Consider the following 22,710-nt stretch of genomic DNA (forward strand, 5'->3'; position numbering starts at 1 on the left):
TCCACAACGTGTTGATGTAAATACAATCTAATTTAAAAAGTTGTTTTCTTTTCGTCTCTAAAGGCACAGGCATTATATTGGGTAGCAAGATGTTCCAATCAGACTTGATAAACAAAACAGAATCACATTTTAGTCGCTGTTGTTTACATTTTTTGGGCATTATCTGAGCAAACTATGTGTTTTCTTTTCTTTTGTTTCATTTTCTTTCTTTTTTTTCTCTTTTCCTCTCATTTCAGAGAGAGTCGTGCCCTTCCTTAGCCGTCCAGCCTTGCCAGCCCTGCTCCAGCCTAGTGGACACTATCTTTTCAGCTCCAATGCCATCTGCCGGTCAGTAGACTGTAGTCTTTCCCGGTCATGAATGCCAATTCATCTTGAGTATGAAGGATATTAATCACTGCCTTTATATAACACATCACATATCGGGATGGCAATCATTAAATTTCCAAAATGTGCCTAATTGTTTGACTCAGAAAGATTTGGTAATATACTGTATAGATTTGTTGTGATTATACTATAAACTTATGCCAATACTGATAAGAAAATGTACAATTATTTAATAAATGAAATGCTATCGCTATAATTTGACAATTGACAGTTAAACTGTACAGTAAAATGATTTCATATTTAATATGGTCTTAGTCAGGGACACTCGTAACAGGATTGCATTATTATTTTCAGCAAACCTCCTAAGGAAAGGGTTTTATGAGCATTTAAATATGAAGGAATATTCATAAATTTGATTTTTTTTTTTTTTTTTTTTTTTTTTTTTAACTTTTGAGTAAACGATGAGGTAATTGAGCAAAATCGAGGTACAGTTTCGCCTCAAAGGACGGTTTCACAATTTTTTAAGTTTGTTTTGTTTGTTTTACTTTCTACAGTCAGGAGCCCAAATGAATATTGAAACAGGTTTTTCTTGTCATAATTATTCCTCCTGTTCATACTTGCCATTAGAAGATCCCTTCATAATTCACTTACAATGTAAGCGATGAAGGCCGAAATCCACAAGCCTCCTTCTATGCAAAAGTGTATTTAAAAGTTTATCTGAAGCTAATATGAAGCCTCAGCAGTCCAAATTTGTCAAATGAAGTAGATGTCTTTCAACGTTTGTCTTTTTAGTGCCAAAGTCCCACAATACAAACACAAATAGGGAATTTGATCCTAAAAAGAGTGTGAATGTGGCAGATATCCACTTTATATGACTGACTGGCTTGATATGACTCAGACTGCTGAAGCCTCCTATAAGCTTCAGATACATTTTTAGATGCATTTTTGCATGAAATGACTGTGTGGACACACTGTGGATTTGAAGGGGTTCTTTTAATAGCCAGTATGAACAGGAAGGAAAATCTCTTTCAGTTTTCATTTGGGCACCTGACTGTTGTTTTAAATGTTGAAAAAATGTGAACTATCCTTCAACTGGAGCAACGCTGTTAAAATGTCTTTAGTTTATGTATGTTTGTTTGGCTCATACCAGGGGATATTTCCTTTGAAACAAAGTTTTGAAATTACTTTCTACCCATTTGACGTGATTTCTTTCTGTTTTCTGCTTTCGAACACCTTAGGTACATGTTTGAAGTAAGGGGACAAGAATCCAGTGATCTTTGCAATCAGTGGCTGGAATGGGAGGCCACAGATTTTCAGGTAAACTCCACATTTAAGAAAACAGACCTTTCAGTTTGCTGGTAATGTTTTGTACAAAATACTAAGCCTCTTTAAGATACAAACTATTTGCTATTCACGCTTTTGTACATTCTCTTGTGCAGAATCCTCTTACTGCACCTCAGTGTGTTGCCACGGGGGATATAAATCCATACAAATAAATGATTAAAATTCACGCTCTCAAGACAACATTGTACAGAAACCAGCATTAAGAAATCTATCTGCATGGTCTGTGTAGGGTTTAGACTTACTTACTTAAATGAGTCATTTAACCTCGGTCATGCTTCTTTTGGTTTACTGTTTGATCATTCGATCAAGTCGAATTAATCTCTGTTTTGTTTTATTTGTGCAGCCTGCACTGCTACAGGCCCTTCACATGGCAGTGCTGCAGGGGAAAGGATCAGAAGTCCCCAAAGTCCTCCAGGGGCCCCTAAACTACTTGGACCAAAGCTTGAGCAAGGGGACCACGCCATATTTAACTGGGGTATAGCATCAATACTTCCTGCTTGCACGTTTAGTTGCCATTCATAGTGTGAATACATTTAGAAGAGAAAGACCAACACAATCACTCAAACAAGACTTCTTTTTAGTTTATAATATATCAAGTCATATAATATCAAGTCAGAAAAGTTCACGATATGTCTTTGGAAGCTCAGCTGAGTTTAACAGGCTCTTCCAGCAACATTTCATTTTCTTCTCTTCTGAGGTCCCTTATGGTTGCAGATATGCCAGAGTGTGTATGTGTGTGCGTGTGTGTGGGGGGGGGGGGGTTGTCACTGTGGTATCTGCGGCCCCTGTGACAACAAGTCATCTGCGTCTGTCACATATTCATATGTACAGAAATATGTATCCTTCTGAATGGGGTAAGCTCAGATACTGAGGCAGCTTCAGCTGAATATATATATATGTATTTATTTAGTCTATATTTATTGAGACAGCAGTTCACAAAACAATCATGTCGTAAATAGTTTTCCTCACAGTTGAACTGTGTTGAGAAAGTCACGGGGGGTGGGATGGATCCCCCTCCTGCATTGTGTGGGGCTTCTAAGACAAGCACTTTTGGTGAAATGACAGGTGAGGACACATAAGAGGTTCAGGTGCAGTGTGTGTATTAATTTCAATAATAATGTTTATTCATTTTTGTTGTGTTTCAGGAAGTTGTTTCAGTTGCTGATATCGTTTTGTGGGCTGCGCTGTACCCTGTTTTATCTGAACCATCACTAGCTTTGGGTAGGTACTAATAAGCTGTTCAAATGTTTGTTATACTTGTTGTTTCATGCTCCAACCTATGAATTATTGTTCATCCATGAACTAATTGTGAGATTTTTTAAAAATTATTTTTGGCCTTTTCTATGCTTTTACGTACTTTCTTCCAATATATTCCTTTTGCTGTTATTGGAAAGATCTGAGGCACTCAAGAGGGTAAATTTAAAAAGCCTTTAATACTTCATGGCTACTTAGTCATAGTTAAAAACATGCCCATGTGTTTCAGCCATGAAGGCTTTAATGACTGAAACGCATGTTTTTAACTATGACTAAGTAGCCATGAAATATTAAAGGCTTTTTAAATTTACCCTCTTGAGCGCCTCAGATCTTTCCAATAACTCTAAACTAGTAAGATCCCCTAACTGAAGAGCACCAGAGTGATACCTCTCTACACCCAAGCAGCACTCCATGCATCTGTTTTTTGACTTAATATTCGTTTTGCCTTTTGTCAACTTGCCTCTTATTTCAAAATATTGACCTCTCCATCCTTTTTCTGACTTATGCCAATCTTTCACTTTCCTTTTCTACCCTTTATTTTCTTTATTTCCCTCCCCTTCCATTTTCCCCCACTCCCCCTTTTTTTTTTTTTTTTTCAGGTGAACGCAAGTCTGTGAAGGCTTGGTTTGACCGTGTGACTGGTATGCACGCTTGCAAGTCAGCCGCTCAGAAAGTGCTGCAGGGTAAAGGCCTGCAGGGCATGAAGAGCTACATGCAGAGGCAGCCTGCCCCTCAGAGCAGCCAGTGCAGAGACACACAACCATGCAACAGCAGCCCTGCTGAGGTATCAGCCAGATCATCAGGATAACTATTAGACTTAAAGCATTCTTACGGAACAAAAAGTGTCAGATGTGCCTCAGGAAACATGTACACCCTGTGAGGTTTCTTCCAATAAAATTTTATTAATTCCTTCAAGCTATAGATACACAAAGTCAAACAGAGCACCTCAGTATACAGATGTCCTTTTTTGTAAAATTACTATAATTACTTGTGACTTTGCCACCTTACTGCATTTCAGCTTTTTTACTTATTTGGAAGAAAAAGCATTCAAGGGGTTGCAAACCTTGAAATCACCTCCCTTAAACTAAGCAGGGATCTCTTGCAAAGCAGATGCAGTCTCCGGGTGAGACTTAACGCGGCTCTATAAAAAAAAAAATCTAAATTAACACCCATGTTAGGATATAGAACATGCAGCACGCAGAGGTTACATCACTATTTCTTTATCCTCTATTCTCTATCATGTGAAAGCATCGGAGGATTTGAAAGGGTGTCGATCAAATTTAGCAGCAGCAGTTACGGCTCCCTGTCAGAGAAACTCGCAGGATGTGTGGATCTCAGATTGCTAAATGCTTTAGCTTTGGGGTTAAGGTTAATGGTCAATAGGTCAAGTGGGAGGTGGTGATATATATGGCAAGTGTAACTGTAGAACACACAGTTCTTGAAAAAAGAATTCCACTTAAGAGGGAAGTGTGCTTTATTTATTTGTCTTTTTGATGTCATGGTTTATTGAGGTGATGTTTCTTAATACATATGTTCGTTACTCCTATTAGCAAGAGGAACACTTACAAAATCACTAACTGTATGTAACTGTGGTTCCTTTGACAGTCCATCAACTTGAACAATTCTCTTCAGAGGCGTAACAGTTGTTGCCAATATACAAAACCAACTTTGTGCATATACCACAGTGGCTGCTTTTGTTCATCATGTTGAAATGGAGCTTATTTAGGTGTTAGGGTCAAACATTTCGTAACATTTTGATGTCAGATTATCATGGGCTCTTAATGGAATAACTAGTTTTATCATTTCAATGTTTTTCAAAGTTGCAACTTTTCAAGATTTGAAAAAACTTTTAGATTATGGAAGTACTTTGACACTACGCCATTTCAAATTTTTGGCCCACGGTGATCTTGCACCAATTAAAATAGATAAAACAGCAGGGTTAAAATACCTAGGTTTTAGTAAAAACATCTACTTGTGGAGATTACTTCATTTACAATTTGGTTTCAGTTAATTTCCCAATTGATGAGTTCTCTATATCCTTTTCCTCTTTTTTAGGGTGAGGAAGGGGAGCGTGTGGTTTCAGAAGAGGACATGGAGGCAGCTGCTGTCACCTGGAGAAAAAATTTAAACACCTGCCCATCCACTACAACCAGACAACACCCTATGTAAATAATTAAAAGTGCCATTTTTCATTCTAGACATGTCAGATAATTTTATTCAGAGTGACTTGCAGTCTTAAGAAAAGCACTAGGAAAATCAAACTGTTCATCCTCCAACATTAATAGAGTGAGTCGAGCTGTAACATGTAGACATTTTACTATAAGGAGTTTTGAAGAAGGATTATGAGATAGCCAGATTAAAATTCAGTTCTTTTTTTTTCCCCCCTATCAGTTTGCCACAGGAGGGCAAACGAAACATCCTTTTGACCAGTGCCTTGCCCTATGTCAACAACGTCCCCCACTTGGGCAACATCATCGGCTGTGTCCTCAGTGCTGATGTCTTCTCCAGGTACAGTGGCAATTGAATCTTGTTATCTCTTTTATATTTTGGGGTTTCTCATAGGTGCCTGTAAAATACTGTTGAATATGATCTTAATATGATGTATGTAAAAGAATACACAATTTTGTACATGCTTATACTATATTATACTTATATGCAGCTTTCTGAATGATATGATGAAAACTGTCAGATTCTTCCTCACTTTCTCTTATATTCATCCATACCGTATCTCTCCATCACCATCTTTATTTTGCTGTTCATTTTTTTCATATCTTGATTTTCTTTTTTCCACATTTCTCTGTTTCACTCATCTCCTTGTCTAATCTCTTGTCCCACTTATTCCGACTATCTTCTCTAAGGTATGGCCGTCTGCGAGACTGGAACCTGCTGTTCGTATGCGGCACAGATGAGTATGGCACAGCTACAGAGAACAAAGCCAGAGAAGAAGGCCTGACTCCGCAGCAGATCTGCGACAAGTACCATGCTGTTCACTCCAGCATCTACAAGTGGTTCCAGATTGACTTTGACTTTTTCGGCAGGACCACCACAGAGAAGCAGACAGAGTGAGTAAAGGCAGGGAAAAAGGCCATAGTTGGCCTGTTTACAGCCAATGGCGATGTATTATATTAAAAACGAGGCTTTTCTTTTTTTTTAAAAATCAAAGGTAAAGGGAGAGAAAGCTAAACAGAGAGGTTTCCAATAATGATTAAGACCTGGCTTTAAGACCCAGGTCCTGATCTGGGTTATATTTGGCTCTGACAGTGCTCAGCTTTGGTATGAAAAGGCAAAAACGTTTCCACACGATTACTACACTTATCCTAGATTTGCGTAACATAGGATTACCAGAGTCTTGCAGTAGAGTAGATACTGGTGTGGACGTCCAGCCCTCTCAACCAATAATTCTACTTAATAATTTTTTACTTAATCTCAGATATCATTCAGCACGATTGTAGTCTTTTAGTATTGCTTTTCAGAGGGTGACCAAATTTTAAATTGACTTTAAATTTATCTTTTTTAAATTCTGAATTTATTCAGTGAAATTATAGTTCCAAAGAAAGGCAAATTTTTGTAATTATATTAATTTTATGGTTTTTTATTTAATTTTTTGAGGGGTGGGGAGTGAAGGGTCTTGGTGCAGATGTACAGGTGCAATTGCTTTCTGTTGGTGATGTTGGTCACATGACGTCTCCTTTTAAAAAGAGAGCGTACTGCTGTCATACAGGCTCTTTTCTTGCAATACCTGACATCGGAGATCTCCACCTACAGAAGTCTGGGGATTTCTAAATGCACCGTAGTTGCTTGAACGCCTGCTAACAAACCTACATCCCTTACATTTTGTCAAGGACAGGCTTTACCAGAAATGATGCTCTACCCCCATTCTCCTCCGTAGTGAACTGCATGTCACCGCTTCAATATGAACAGCTGCCCTAAAGATTTTGGATTGGTTCTGCAATCCAGGGTTTTTTTTTAAACTCTCTAATTGTTTAGTTTTAGCAACGAAACCTAGGAGATTGTTCTCAGTCTCTATGAGTGTTTAGAGACTGACTTATGAGTCTATATATGCTCTGATGAAAGCTTCATGCAGAAACACCTCAGTAGATTAGTCAGCCTATTGAATGCAAATAAATGTACCCAAAAGAGGAACATCACAAGGTGATTTTCTTTTGCTGCTTGGAAATACAGTCATTGCGTGACACCAGTCTCTTGTGAATAGGTCAAACACTGGTAAAACGCAGGTTGGTTAAGCCATAGGTAGCGTGTGAAAATAGATTTGGGTGAGACACCGTGTCATTCTGAAAGTTATGCTTTTATTCAAAAACAGTTTCACATGTCACAACTTTGCTTTTTAAAGTCAGGCTGAAGGGAATGTATTGGCAATTCAGTCTAATATTTTTATTTATTTATTTTTTTACAAAGTTATGGATTGTTCTAAGGAATTATTGAAGCCCTGAAAGTAACTGAATGGGTGAGGGGCCTGTCATTATACAACACAGTGCTCTCAATGCAGTATGGATAAAATGTCAGATTTTTTTCTTTATTTATATAAAGGTTCAAATAGGTCATGGTGGGATGGTTTTTGTGGGTTTACCTATTCACACGTGGAAATGGGGAAACAAAAGAAACACTTTTCTTCAGTAAAGATTAGACTTTAATCCTTGATCTTGTACATTGAAAAAGGATCACAAAGATAAAAACTCTTGTTTTGGAGCCTTGGCTTTGATAGAGTACAACATAAAAGGCATCAAACACCATAGACCAGCACCATGTGCTTTGAAAAAATGAAAACAGCCCACAGATTAAAGACTTTTGACTTGATTCATGAAAAATGCTTTGAATGTTAGGTCTTACATTTTAGATTTACCAGCCCACCACCAAAGCTCCACCAAACCACAAGCTTTGTTTATTTCAACATTTTAATAATCAATTAAACAAACTCTCATTCCTTCATCTTTCTTTTCTAGTATATTGCTCTATTTACTATATTGATATACCAATCCAGTAAGCTTGCAAGCCAATTTAACAGAATAGTGTCTACTTGAGCTGCTCAGTGTCTGCTCAGTCCCCATGCGTTTTTAGCTCAGGTCAAAAGACAAATATCTTTTCTTTTTTTTTTTTGTATCCTAAGCACATCCCCTGAAGATTCATTCACCCATCTCTTTCCTCTGTTATCCTCTAAGGATCGCCCAGAATATTTTCTGGAGACTCCACGAGCGCGGTTTCTTAGTGGAAGAGACAGTGGAGCAGCTATGTTGTGAGAACTGCAAGTGTTTCCTGGCTGACCGTTTTGTAGAAGGCACCTGCCCCCACTGCAGCTATCCGGAAGCTCGTGGTGACCAGTGTGACAAGTGTGGGCGACTCATCAATGCTGTGGAGCTCGGGGTGAGTTCTGAGGGGCAAGATGTACAAATATAGTATTGATAAAGGGCAGGACGCAGATGATAATGATGAATCTCTGCTGATTATAGACATTATTTATTAGAGGGAAAATGATGGTAGCAGCAACTATCTTACTATTATTATTCATCCTTGTATACGTATATCAAGGGCAAAAAAACATTTTTTGATACTTAAAACCTTCCCTTAACTTGCTGTTTACACTAGTGACTTCCTACTGTATATTTCCCAGAAGCACTTCAGCAGTCTCTGGAGAACAAGGGTGACACACGTCATACACACCATACACACTTGTATGGTCTATATAGGCTGCTGTTGGAGAAATCTGTGCATCTTTTACCATATGTATTTTCCACTTCCACAGACTTTCTCTTTTAATTAAAGGGACAGACATCACAACCTGTCATTTACTGGACTGCACTTAACTTTACCACACTGGAACTCTTGAAAATGCTTCAGCTTCAACAGAAAAAATAAATATACTCCTGTAAATTGCATATTCAGGTAAAAATCTGGTTAAATTGAACTAAACCTGTGTTGATTATTGATGACTGTCTCCTCCAGGAACCCCAGTGTAAAGTCTGCAGGCAGACTCCAGTCATTCGCTCCTCCAGACATCTTTTCCTGGACCTGCCAAAGGTATGCCTTTCAGTTTTCACACTGCACTTTGACAGTCTGGGTTGTTTACTCGTGCTTTTTTAGGTCACATGGATTGAACCGGAACTAGCCTGTTTAGAAAATACAAGCATCAATTGTAAAGTAGCAGTCAAAGTCAGACAGTTTGTGGAAGGCAGTTATCCTTGTGGTAAATTTCTTATATAAACAGCTAATCTCTTTCTAGAGCTGGGGTTTAGAGTTAAGACATTTGGGTGCTTTTGTCAGCATTTTCATTCTCCCTTCTTTCTCTCTTTCAGTTAGAGACTCAGTTGGAGCAGTGGCTGGAGAAGTCGACCGGCTTAGGAGACTGGACAGCAAATGCCAAACAGATCACTCGCTCCTGGCTAAGAGATGGACTCAAACCTCGCTGCATCACCAGGGACCTGAAGTGGGGAACGCCAGTACCTCACCCTGACTTTAAAGAGAAGGTCTGCTTATGTCACTTAAAGTAAAACATCATTTTTTCACATTACAGATCTTGTTGTTTGAGAACATTTGCTTGTTTTTACTTTGGTATTTCTGCATTCATTGGGAAATAACAAAGCCCCACTGCTCGGCTATATTATCTGCTAAGACGTTAATGAATGCAAACACTTAATATCTAAGGTCAGTGTCCTAATTAAACATTGAAAATGACGATGCACTTCATTAACTGTTTACAAATGCTGCAGTGACTGATAATACTGCAGTGCTCACTAATAGCACACTTGTGCCTCACTGGGAGACTTTTGAGCTCTGGCTCGTCTAACAATGTTGAACACTGACTACTTCCTTTCTTTCACACCCCACACAGGATTTTTTTTTTTTTTTGTCATTCCTGTTAATCTTTGTGTCATTTTTCAGTTTGATTCTTGTCATCCAGAATTTATTTCTGCAACGTAACAAAGAATTATGGCTGTTGTCATGTCTCATGACTCTGTTGCTGCCTCCGCAGGTGTTCTACGTGTGGTTTGACGCCCCCATTGGTTATCTGTCCATTACCGCCAACTACACTGACAAATGGGAAAAATGGTGGAAGAATCCTCATCAGGTACCGCCCACCCCCATCACATATGTTGTCAGAATTTATGAGCCAAGCAGAGTACTGATGCACAAGCTTGGCACAGGTTTTTTTTTTTTCCTCTTTCAACACAGAATGGGTCTGATTTCTTTTTCATTGCCCCATCTGGTCTTTTGCACTCTCCATTAGAACACTGTGTAATTCCTAGCCCCATCTAACCCTAATGTGAAACAGAAGAGGAAGACATAACCTCTTTCATTATAAATGAAGTGCACATTCAGTTTTATATCCACAGCTACAAAGTACACACATTAGATTGTCTTGAAAGCAGTATATATGTTTGTGTTTCTTTGTGGTTACCATCCACCTGTATGACATTACATGAAAAATGTATCAAAAGTTACAGGATTTATATCTCAAGCTGACTCTGAAAAGCTGGTTCAGGCATTCATCTCAGCCAGGTTAGATTACCGTAATGCTCTCTTCGCTGGATTACCTAAACAATAATCCTCCAGCTCATTCAGAACACAGCAGTCCTCACGCATACATACGAAAACCAACACATCACTCCAGTATTTGAATCACTTCATTGGCTCCCAGTGCCATACAGAAAGAATTCACTTCAAATTTCTACTTATAGTCTTTAAAGTACTCAATGGTTTGGCTCCTCGGTATATTTCTGTCTTGCTCACTGACTACAATCCAGTCAGACCTCTGAGGTCATCAGGTGGTGGTTTTCAAACTGTACCTAGAATAAGATCCAGATGTCGGAAAGGCACTTTTAGTTACTTTGGTCCTGTTCTCTGGAACAAACTGTGACAAGCTGTCACAACTGTGTCCACATTCAAACATAATCAGAAAACAGTTCTGTTTTCTCAGGCTTGTGTGTGTGTGTGTGTGTGTGTGTGTGTGTGTGTGTGTGTGTGTGTGTGTGTGTGTGTGTGTGTGTGTGTGTGTGTGTGTGTGTGTGTTAGTTGGGTGGTTGTGTGGTTTGTCGGTGTATTTTGAAATGAGGGTGGATGTCAGTGTTGTTTGTTCTTGTATTTTATTTCACATATTCTGGTCACTTGGTGCTACATGCACATTAATCTAATGAAATCTTCTGTATACTGGAGATAAAATTGCTTTGCCTAAATTCATCCCCTCAGAGATAAACTTCTCAGCATGATCAGGTTGCCTTGGGGTTCTCTTGTTGTTTCTTGTTCATGATGTTATCATCAGTTTAGTTTATAAAGGGGGAACTATTTGACATTTTGTGTGTACATATGTATGAGTTTGATACTTTAAGCTTTCAGACTACTCTGCTTCCCACACATACAGTAACAAGTGTTAAGTAGGAAAACAAGTGCTAGTTAGCTAGTTGTCACTTGTTCTTTTACATGTGGACTATTCAACTGGAAGTTCATTAAAAATACTTAAAACCTTATAGATAAAAGAAAATCTAACATTTGCTCTCATAAGCGTAGCTATCTTCCTCACTCTCATTGACTCATCTCATCTCTCTCTATCTAAAACCCCAGGATTGAGCTTGTTATGTGTGTGTGATGGCCTGTATTTGCAGAGAGAGGAAGAGAGAGAGCGATGGGGGTTGGGGAGAGCTGATAAGTCCTCTTTGAACTGGATGATCTCATGATGATCTAATATGATGTCATCCTCACAGTGCAATGTTGTGTCTGTGCCACCAGGTGGAGCTGTACAACTTCATGGCTAAGGACAATGTGCCATTCCACAGTGTGGTGTTCCCCTGCTCCCTACTGGGAGCTCAGGACAACTACACTCTGGTCAACCACCTTGTTGCCACCGGTAAGTGCTTATTATGGCTGACTGATTGATTATTCATGTAATAGATTATTTGACTCACACTGGGGTTCACAACCGACCTTTCAAGTAGTCTAAAAACATTGTAAGGGCACCCATGCTGTGTTGATCATTTATCACATTCAGACTAGCAATTAAATACTCTGGCCTAGGGCTGAACTTTGCTAGTAACTTGTTCTATAATTTCTCCGCAGAATATCTAAATTACGAGGACACTAAGTTCTCCAAGAGCCGTGGTGTCGGTGTGTTTGGTGACATGGCCAAGGACACAGGTATCCCGTCTGATGTGTGGCGGTTCTACCTGCTGTATGTGCGTCCAGAGGGACAGGATTCAGCCTTCTCCTGGGCTGACATGGCTCTGAAGAACAACTCAGAGCTGCTCAACAACCTGGGCAATTTCATCAACAGGTTGGTCATTGTGGAATGGCTTTTTGACTGATTAGCAAGTATTAGAAATCACCTTGTCAGTAATAAATAGACCTGCTTTAGAAAATGTCTTAACTCTATGGTCCTAACAAAGTACCCTTAACCTGTCTCTTTACAGCTTGTTCAACACTGTGCTTGTTCCCCACTGTCTGAATTTGTGACATTTGGGTGTGTTACTGTTTCTATTTTAATTGTTTTGATCAGATTACCAGTGAAATAAAAAATAGGGCAATCCACCTCAAATTGCTCATATTTTGTACAGTAAGTTTTACTCAAAAAGTAAATATGCAGCAAAACTGTCATCTAGTCCAATTAACAACTAGGATTTCAGATTGTTGTACTTGTTGAAAAAAGTCTGTTAGAACAGTAACTATTACAGGAGATTCACCCTAGTTTTCTAAATTTGTTTGGGATGGCGTAATTTAGCCCCAATTACATCGCCTCAAATGATTTTTAAAAGATCAGGGTTAAATCCCACATCAAAGATTTTTCTCAGCAGCTTTTTTTCAAAGTACCTTGATCTTCAAAATTGGTCTCGGGCAGCAACGTTGATGCCTAATTGGTTCAAAAATATCTTGTAGATTGCATCCAGCCTAAGGTGTTGGAGGTAGAAAGTATTCTGCTTCAGAAAAGAAATTCTGCCCTTGCCTGGATCTAGTCCCCCAAATCAGTACATCATTAAAGACAGTATGTCCATCTTAAGCCTGCTTTTTGAAATTTATTGACAGTTCTGGGTGTCATGATCTGGCTAGTTGCTGTTGAAACATTTTGTTGGCATTTTCACAAACAGCTTAAAAAACTCAAATGGGTAAATCCCATCTGATTATTTCGTAGCATTACCATATTGATTGTGATTATTCGGTTATTCTTTATTTTGCCAAGATTAAAAAAAAAAAAACTTGGGCTCGGCAGTTTCACTAATCAAATTACTAAAAAATTAAGAATGCGGGACACACAAGACTCATGATGCTCCCACATCAGGATTGTTGTTTATTGTAAATTTTACATTCCTGTCAAAGCTTTTTGGTCTGGCAGACCTTCCTCAGAGGCAGAGAGAGATGAGTAAAATATAGAACGGGCTGTTGCATCAGACATGACAAAAACTTTCTCACTATGAACATCCTCCTGTTGTACACATGAAACTCATTTCAAAAATTACTTGCTCCAGACACAGCCCCAGTTTAGAGGCAATGAAGGAGCAGTGAAGAGGCTTAATGCAGCACACTGTTGTGTTGGTTTACACTGGCAGAGCACTGCATTACATCTGGCAACAAAATCTATAATTTATAGACAATTAGCAAGTCAAGTAACATGCCCTTCCCTCCTTTAGCTCTCACTCTCTCTCGCTGTTACTGGCTGCTTTTCTCTCTCCATTCCCACATTTTTCTCTGACCCCCAATTTTTTCTGTCTTTTCTTATTCACCCTCATTCATTCTCCTCTCCCTCCATCCTCCAGAGCTGGCATGTTTGTCACTAAGTTCTTTGAGGGCTGTGTGCCTGCAATGGAGCTACAGCAGGAAGATAAGAAGCTCCTGGCTTTGGTGGGCTGGGAGCTGCAGCAGTACATCCAGCTCATGGACAAAGTCAAGTAAGACCATCTGAATCACAAAGCTGTCAAAAGCAGTCCAAGTAAAATGATGATGTGATGTAGACAGAAATGTATCTTTTAGTTGAAATGACTTTCAAGAATTTTAATTATTCTTGTATTCAATGTTTAATTTAGTGATTTAAAATAATTAGAAAGTAAATTTCTCTGTGTATTGTCTGTTTAGTTTCATTAGTAACATGAAGTTGTTAATTGTAGGTTTCATCTCAACATTAATGGTAAAACATAACTGTAGATAAAACCCTATGTGGAGACTGGTACTGAAGTAGATTCAGTGGTTGTGGTCACAAAAATGAAATTTCAGTTAACATTGATCTGCTGTCAGTTTTAAGATATCGTTGAATTCGAATATTTTTTTTTTTTTTTTTTTTAATATTCCAGAATCCGTGATGCTCTGAAACACATCTTAAACATCTCTCGCCATGGCAACCAGTACATTCAGGTCAACGAACCCTGGAAGAAGATCAAGGGAGGAGACACGGAAAGGTGAGATGGCCTTGAACAACTTAGTATCTGCGTCGGTAATTCCATACAGGATAGATGGATCTGTGAGTTTTGCACTTTGTCAGCTGTGATATAAATGTGTAAATTCCCATTTTATATTAAACCACAGACTGAACACTCACCTTTATAAAAAGGACTCATTCATTCACACGTATCTCAGAGCGCAGAGAAATTAAATATGATAAATTGAAATTAATGATTAATATGAAATTGAATTCAGAAAAATCAATCTATAGAATAAAAAAATATTTGTATGTACAACCAACTAAAGAAGTAATGAAAATCTCTGTCTATTACGAGATCAAGTAAAATTTATATCCACGATCAGACTAACTGATGCTTGTCTGTGTCTCCTTTTCAGGCAGCGTGCGGGCACAGTGACCGGCGTGTCTGTGAATATCGCCTGCTTGTTGTCAGTGATGCTGTTTCCATACATGCCAACAGTCAGCCAAACCATCAGGGATCAATTCAACGCCCCTAGCTCTTGCGTCAATACCATGTTGCAAGGCACTGGCACGTTTGTATGTGTCCTGAGTGCCGGCCACCGCATCGGCACTGTGAGTATGACGTGAAAAGACACACGCAGATCATACATGTGCAGACACACAAACTGTGTCCAATATGTTGACGCTGGGTGATACAATGAGGATGCAACAGTCTGTCAATATTTCAGTACTCTGGAGGACATTGTAGTTGTGTCAACACACACACACACATACACACACACATACACACACACACAGAAGAATAATAGCCTAGATGGTATTTCTAGGCCTCAGTCTTCACACAGATATCTTCTCTCAGGCCACTTGTCCCTTCAGGCCTTATTGTTATGACCCGTGTCCAACGTTGCACTCAATCTCCAAGGCTATTGTGATTGGTGACAAGCTTTCCACACAAGGAGCAGCGGGACTACACCACTCTCATGTCTCACCAAGACTACACAATGTTCATGTGCACACACCTTCTCAACTACATCCTGTATCATCATTGTGATCACAGAGCCTCCAGGTTAAATTTTCCAGACACAGTGCCTTTGGTACAGATCCACAGTTTCCAAACTTTTTAAATAGTTGTGCATATACTTTTTTTAAATATCTATCTTTTATTCCCCCTGCCATCCCAGGTCAGTCCATTGTTCCAGAAATTGGAGGTGGACCAGATTGAGGCTTTGAAGAAGAGATTTGGTGGACAGCAGGTATTTGATGTTTATGATGCCTAATGGTTGGTGCGTGAGTTCAGTCAGGTCTTGTAGTAATATAGGTTGACTATTTATGAATAATGAAATAAGAAAGAATTGATAATGCATAGCTGTTCACGGGCCCCTGTCAGACTTGTCATGAATAAGAATTTATATTTAATTGGGATACTTGTCTTTTGAAACATGATGCAGAGCAAACACACCATAAATGCTTTAATTATTTATTAAGCATCCATCATTTAGATAAAAAATAATCTCTTTCTAAACCTTCTACTCAACCGCCTGCATCCAGCCTGAAGATGAACCACCAAACAAAAAGGTATCCAGCGGTATTTATTTGTGAAGAGTCCATAGTGGTGCTGCTGTGTCAATGTTGATTACCGCACGCCTTCACTAATACTAACAGCTCATCTTACGTCCTCATATTTGAATTTTCACTCACGCCCGTGTGTCCAGTGTGATTCATTGTCTGTTCACACATCGTGACTCATGAAATCCCGTCGGCATTTTGAGTGATGAGTGTTATTGTCTGAAATGAAGTAAATAATCTCTAGAAATAATAACCATCAAATCGTCTCAAATTCAAACATCTGTCTATTTCCACCCTCAGACGACGGCTCAGAGCGCTGCCAGCACTCAGTCCGCCGCTATGCCAGCTCCCGCTGAGGTGGCGGCGGTGAACAGCGTGGACCCAGAGAAAGCCAAACAGCTCACACAAGCCGTGACTGAGCAGGTGAGATCGCTGTGGCTGGTGGCGACGCGCTGTTATATTTTGAGACATTTTGGCAACAGTAACCTGTTTTTTTTCTTTTTCTTTTTGTGACATTGTCTTAAATTTGATTATTTTAATTTCATTGCTTTTTATTAAAACATTTGTCTTATAACTGGATGGAAAAAATGGATACCATTTTCCGTAAGGACTGAAAATGATCGCTCCAAAAATCAAAATCACGCACGCAACAAACTATTGGCCGCAGAAATACATAACGGCTAATATTGAAATCCACAATTAATCAGTATCTCTATTTGGAAAATTATCTGGCAACATCTGAGTTTGTAATTAAATTACAAATTTACGACCGTCCAGTTTTAGATTATACTTTTTTAACCACGGGCGGTAAATATTTGAGAATCAAATGTTTGGTTTTCAATATTTCCAAACCTTTCTGAGTTATAACAGTATAATTCCAAATTTACTTTTTGATAAGAAAGCTGCCAACCTATATTTATCCATATAAGCTGAAGTGTTTAATCAAAGGCAAATTTGCATGTAAGAAATCTATTTAAACCTGTCATCTTGTCTATCACAGGGGGAAAAGGTGCGAGCGCTCAAAGCCCAGAAGGCAGAGAAAGCCGTGATCACAGCAGAAGTGGCTATACTGCTGGACCTAAAGAAACAGCTGGCTCTGGCTGAAGGGAAGAACCCTGAACCTGCACCTCAGAAGGGCAAGAAGAAGTGAGACAGGAAAAAAATTGAAAGCAAAATGATGGAGGTTAGTCAGAGGAAGGAAAGACTAGAATGGTTTGAGGTATGATAGTGGAGAATGGGAACAAGATGTACACTAAGAGAGATGAGGGTATTAGCTTAAGGCAAAGCCGTGACAGGATCTAAGACAATGTGGTATTGGCACTGAGGACTAATGAAATTCTGGATAGGCCGACGGGGAAATGAAAACACACAAAGAGAGAGTCAAATGAATACAGCTACAGAATGGAGGGATTTTTCCAAATCCCCACACCAAAAGAAACTGATTTTATACTCTCCCTGTGATAAAGTCAGCATACGATATTAGCGTTTGAAGGTGTGTTGCGCATTTAAAGATGTTTTTATATCCTCTGGAAAATTGTTTTTTTTGCTATTTGTTACAAATACCCTTTTCAAATCCCAAAAAATAAATGAAGTTCAACTAAATTTTGTCTGTACTCTCCCCCTCCCCCTTCCTCAAATACCTGCAATATATGTTCACACCATTTTGTACCAAAAAGTGAAATAATTCATGAACCGGTCATTAAAAAGGCAAAGAAATATACACCACATGACACAAAAAAAATGCACATTATTTCTTTTATTGCAAATTTGGGATTACAATGAAGGATAAAAGAAATAGTATGGTAAAATACATGAAATTGATTCCATTAATGATAAAAGCCATGCATATTATTCTACGATTAACAATTTATGTGACTACAATGAGAAAATAAGTAGCTGTGTTGGCATATTACAGTACAAGCCATTACAGTACAATTGTATATTTTACAGCGTTATATAAAAATAGTAAATCAGGGTAGAACAATTTATAATTCCTACCACTAATTCACATATTGATAGAAAAGGTCAGCTTCGAAAGTATAGCCGGGTCCTACTTGCTTTATTTAAATACACATACACACAAGCCATCGGTTATAAAAAAGTAAGAAAAGGTATGAATTCTCTTCCAAAAAAAACCATTCTCTCATACTCACACTGCAATGGGCACTTTCAAAACTTTTCCTGAGCTCCTAAACTCTCCACAAATTGGGGCAAATAATCTCTGCTAGCCAGATTGCAGCCCTTAAAGTAGGAGTTACAATTTATTGCAAAATGGTGGGAAGGGATGACAATGAAATGCACTCTCTGAATCCTTTCTGTCCTACATACAAATCATCAAACGCTCATAACTATTATCTCTGCAGTCCTTTTTGATGGAACTCTGTGTTAGGCATTCTATACAATGACAAACATTCATAAAAACCACTGCATGATTTGCACTTAGAGCTGTCTGTTCTTCCTTTTCCTTTGTACATGCTGTGTCTTTTTATTTGCCGCAGTGCTGTTGCAGCCCATCTCTCTGTGCCTTTCCTTGTCTTGACTTTCATCACTTTCTTCCTTCTTGCCATCTTTAGCACTCTATCTTTTCCAAAAATCCTCTCCTAAAAAATATCTCTTTCTTGTCTAAGAGGCATTTCATGTCCACCATATTACACCTTTCCCCACCACTGCTTATTCCAATTCTGTAGGACCTGTCATTTATTCCTTTCTTCCATCCTGTCTTTCTTTTTCCCCCTCATTTCCTGGTGTTGACTAATCTCTCTATCAGGGCTCTACGTGTCCTCTGTACCTCCTCTCCCAACCTTTCAATCTCTGCTTTCAAACGTTCATTCTGCTCCGTCAGCTCCTGTACCTTCCTCTCGTTCTCCTGCTCTCTTTCTTTGCGACTCTTTTTGGCAGACGAATATGATGAGGATGTGTGCTGCGTGGAGGAGGCGAAAGAGGACAAGGCACTGTTGGCCCTCTCGCTGGTGGTCCTCTTGCGTTTTCCCAGGCGGGAGGATGGGTAGACGGACGGAGAAGAGACGGGTGAGGACGGTGAAGAACAATTTTGAGATGGCGACTGGGAGGCAGAGGAGGAGCAGGATGGAGAATCTGGGACACAGGGCAGTTCCTCCTCACTGGCCGAGGGAGACGCGGGATGGACATTATTAGCCTGGTGGTGTTGATGGTGGTGGTAATAATAGCCACTGCTGATGACTGCTCCGCTCGGATCCACCATTCCCACTCCTCCTTCACTCAGCAACTCGAAGAACTCTGGGGGCAGCAGGTCACTGCCACCTCCCGTCGAACTATCTCCACTTCTCCCACTCTCAGCCTCCACCCGCCGCTCTTCTGCAACAGCTGGACTCATGCAGGAAGAGGAAGAAGAGGAGGATGACGATGAGGTGTGATGCAGAGGCTGGGTGTTGTGGATCTCCTCTGTTGCCCTCTGGACACCCTCGCCCCACGTCTGGCTCCCGTCCGTCAACCACGTCAGAGAACAACTTTCCAGAACATCCAGAAACTCCGGCTCCTTCTACAGGCACAAAACGTAAATGTAAACACCTGCCAAAACGTGTCAAATGTCACAAAGTAAGTAATTTATATAGTATGTGAATGGAATTTTTTTCACAAAAAAATATAAGACAAACCTAAAAAAAAAAAAGAAATATTAAAGAAAATACAATTTGCAAACATACGCTCACCCATCATGGGTGTGATAGTCAATGCATTCAGGCTACTGACCTCGGTGCATGTGGGGGCACGCGCCAGTTTTGCCCCTCCCGTGTCGGAGCCCAGAATATCCTGCAGGTCCTCATACCACGCCTCCAACTCTGCACCACACAACGGCCCCACGCCAGGGGGGTACGGCGGGGGCAGGTGTAGCCACTCGGCAGTCATCTCGCCAATCAGTCGCAACGCACAGATACTCGGCCACACGCTTCACACTGGACCTGAGGGGGAGCAGCCGCCAGAAACAAGAGGGTTGGAAAAAATGAGGAAGATGAAGCGAGGAGTGCAAAGCAGCTACATGTTAAATGACTGACACGTCACAATAACTCCGCCTTGTTCATTTTAATCTTCACGATTCTGCAATTGGTTGAATTCAAGAGTTTATCCTTGAATAAACTTAAACTTGAATAAATTTAACCTGTTCAAGAATAAAAGATGATGTGTACCACAAAGGAATATATTGCAAGAAGCATTTATCTGTATAATGATTTACACCATGATGAAGATAACTAGTCCAAAGTACAGTATATTGTGTAAACCACTTAATTGTGAACTGGAATAACAGTGACACTAAGTGAGGAAATGACTGTACTGCACTAAAAGTGCTGATAAGAGGAATTTGAATATTAAGAATATGTATGAAAATGTAAATAATTCAAGTTCAATACAGAGTTCATGTAGAACTGAACAAATACAATGAATCAATTCAAAATGAATGCAGCATTCAGAATGTCAAACATGAGAGGAGCAATTTACCTTTAGAAAGTCTCTGTTAATCAAGTCTGCCAATTTGTTGGAGATAGCTTGTCCCAACAATTCTGAAAGGAAAAAAAAAAGTTGATTGATTAGTTCGTTTTTTGACAGATATTTCTTCTGATTGAAATTTGCTGAGATTTCACAATCAAATTGATGATTGCACAAATACAGAACAAGCTCAGTCTGGAAACAAAAGGCACCTTAAAATGAAACAGAAATGACTGCTTTGGAAAATAATGAAAACTGTTTAAAAAAAAGAGATACCAGAAACATTGCCAATAATTGTTGAAATCAACAAGGATCGAGAAAACAATAAATTTCCAGTCACTTAATTCTTGTAAACAAAGACCAAAATGTTCTCTATTGCGCCCCCTGCTTTCTACGGTCCTAAAAACAGGTTGGGATCGATAAACAAGTGGTTAAAAACGACGGGAAAATCCCAATATTGATCACTCCAGGTCTGACAGTCACCTCTACTGCCTTTATTAAACCTTTACTGCTGTCTGAACCAAAAGTTACAAAAGCCATCATAATTACTATGATTCTCGTACACAAAACTCGAAATTGAAACATTTTATATAAATAACGATTTCCGGTTTTCTCATTTGATATGACAATAAAAAATAAATAAATAAATAAACCATTCTTCCACAGATGTGGGGCTGGTAGTGGTGTTAATAACTCAGTTACAAAGTGATGAAGAATAAAGAAATCTTGTTGAACCTCATGTCAAACAGCCCGTGGTAGCGCGTGCATAATGGCAGTAAAACGGGTTTGTTAAATAAAAGAAAACGATTATTATTTTATTGAATCCAAAAAATATACACACTTGTTTTTGCCTTTTTTTTCTTTTCTTTTTTTTTTTTAGTTGGGCTACATGTCCACTGTAAGCCAAGAGAATTACGTCATGGAAATGTAAGTCCAGCAGGAGGAATGGGCGAAACAAAAGGAAACGTACAGAGAAAAGGAAAGAGTGGGTTGTGGGGAAGAAATATGACACTGAAACAAAATATAACACCAACTAATACTGTTGTAAACGATTACTTAAAACGGGTTTTCAAAAGTGTAAAAGAAAAACAACTAAAAGCACAAATATGGCCAAGCCGTTCAGTCTGGAGTCAACAGCCCCACCAATTACTGTCAGACGTCACACGGAGTAACGTTATGCTAAAATCTGCCACACATGTTCAAATAAAATTACACCTAAATGTCTGATTATTTCGTGGCTACAACATTTGTTTTATAACGTCTGATTCTCTCGAAAAGGGCCAAAACCTGAAAACTTCCACGCTTTACGTCGCACGACAACTTTGCAGAGAACACGTACAAAACAAACTTGATGTAGTGTAACAGTTGATAATTGTTATTGATTAAAACAACTGTTATTCTTAAAAATAGCACTGGGATATCTGCCAAAATCATACACGTTGTTTTTCTTTCCAGTTCACCAGCTCACTTAAAGAGTGCGTTAAGTAGCCGTTAGTCCCCTAAAAGACGGAAAAACATCGACTAACTAATAGACAAAACTAACGACAAGAACCTCCACTTACCCTTTTTCTTTTATTCGTTCGCCTTCTCGACTGTCTTGAGCTTGAATGTGGATATTTTAGTGAAAATTGGTGATAGCTCATGTTAACCATTGTTCAGTCTTGACGGCTGAATGTGATTTTTCGGAAACTCCCGGCGGTGTTTATATCGAGCGAGAGGCCAACCGAACTATGCATGGGAAGAGCGTTTCTTCACAACCTAAACCGGCACGTGGATGACTAACGTTCCGAAGACCCAATCAGAAGAGCGAAGTTAAGATCTTTTCCTTGGCGACATCCAATAGAGTGGCCGAAATCAGCAGCGAGGCGGGGCGTGGTGTCGTAGCAGCTGGTTGTTCCTCTCTTCCCTTGCCCTGTATAGTTTGTACGAGCAGCAATTGTGATGCAGTCATAAGACGGCCAGGACGAATTTGGGGCGTATGGGAGTCACATGAAAGGAATGATGCAATGCTTGGCAACCAATTTCTAGCTGGGGATAACACCAGCAGAATCAGAACATGTTTTATTAAACAGTGTTGGCTCTAACAAAAAATCTAAAAATATACATATATGCATGGATATCCAATGTCGAAGAATTGTTTGTTTCCGGAACACAAAAGCTGAATCGATTTTCTCACGAATTGTTTTATACTGGTTTTAAAAAAAAGTCTGTTATGGGCTAATTTAGCGGTTATTTGCTCGTGATGTTTTTTATGAATTGTTTTGACAGTTGTTTTCACCTGACTTTTTGATTACAGGTGCCTGTCTAAAGTTTTGTCGTTGTCACCGCATGCTATTACACACACCTTGACTCCATGACAACCAGCGAGGGAGAGAAACAATCACCTGCCCCTCTCGAAGCGAGACGTTTCTGTC

General features: G+C 39.3%; 2 protein-coding genes across 4 annotated transcripts in view; one reads left to right on the plus strand and one right to left on the minus strand.

Annotated features, from left to right (window-relative positions):
• The window catches only part of mars1 (methionyl-tRNA synthetase 1), a 29,344-nt gene that overhangs the window by 2,243 nt on the left and 4,391 nt on the right, over nt 1-22,710 (plus strand). Inside the window, exons 2-22 of one of the 3 annotated variants that reach the window (XM_044350174.1) lie at nt 237-327; nt 1,563-1,641; nt 2,012-2,143; nt 2,814-2,889; nt 3,522-3,706; nt 4,978-5,087; nt 5,314-5,430; nt 5,781-5,984; nt 8,100-8,301; nt 8,881-8,955; nt 9,231-9,401; nt 9,908-10,003; nt 11,659-11,776; nt 11,986-12,199; nt 13,674-13,805; nt 14,205-14,309; nt 14,689-14,884; nt 15,454-15,525; nt 15,821-15,847; nt 16,139-16,261; nt 16,839-17,021. In XM_044350174.1, the coding sequence (XP_044206109.1) occupies nt 237-327; nt 1,563-1,641; nt 2,012-2,143; nt 2,814-2,889; nt 3,522-3,706; nt 4,978-5,087; nt 5,314-5,430; nt 5,781-5,984; nt 8,100-8,301; nt 8,881-8,955; nt 9,231-9,401; nt 9,908-10,003; nt 11,659-11,776; nt 11,986-12,199; nt 13,674-13,805; nt 14,205-14,309; nt 14,689-14,884; nt 15,454-15,525; nt 15,821-15,847; nt 16,139-16,261; nt 16,839-16,988 (2,675 nt within the window). In that variant the 3' untranslated portion in view covers nt 16,989-17,021. Of the gene's footprint in view, nt 1-236; nt 328-1,562; nt 1,642-2,011; nt 2,144-2,813; nt 2,890-3,521; nt 3,707-4,977; nt 5,088-5,313; nt 5,431-5,780; nt 5,985-8,099; nt 8,302-8,880; nt 8,956-9,230; nt 9,402-9,907; nt 10,004-11,658; nt 11,777-11,985; nt 12,200-13,673; nt 13,806-14,204; nt 14,310-14,688; nt 14,885-15,453; nt 15,526-15,820; nt 15,848-16,138; nt 16,262-16,838; nt 17,441-22,710 lie in introns of those variants that run through there. The other 2 variants (XM_044350173.1, XM_044350175.1) reach the window with 2 other exon arrangements.
• ddit3 (DNA-damage-inducible transcript 3) lies at nt 17,580-22,049 on the minus strand. The gene is made up of 4 exons (XM_044350181.1): nt 21,859-22,049; nt 20,309-20,370; nt 19,565-19,773; nt 17,580-19,355 (listed from the first exon to the last, which is right to left on the minus strand). The coding sequence occupies exons 3-4, from the start codon at nt 19,718-19,720 to the stop codon at nt 18,573-18,575; spliced, it is 939 nt and encodes a 312-aa protein (XP_044206116.1). The 5' UTR covers nt 19,721-19,773; nt 20,309-20,370; nt 21,859-22,049; the 3' UTR covers nt 17,580-18,572.

Source organism: Thunnus albacares, chromosome 4 (genome assembly GCF_914725855.1).
Source record: "Thunnus albacares chromosome 4, fThuAlb1.1, whole genome shotgun sequence".
Lineage (NCBI taxonomy): Eukaryota > Metazoa > Chordata > Actinopteri > Scombriformes > Scombridae > Thunnus > Thunnus albacares.

Excerpts from the sequence above, each read along its gene's own strand:
- ddit3 (XM_044350181.1), bottom strand. The coding sequence starts at position 19,720 with ATGACTGCCGAGTGGCTACACCTGCCCCCGCCGTACCCCCCTGGCGTG. Across the intron at positions 19,356-19,564 it reads GTGCCCCCACATGCACCGAG|AAGGAGCCGGAGTTTCTGGA; the intron begins GTCAGTAGCCTG and ends TTGTGCCTGTAG.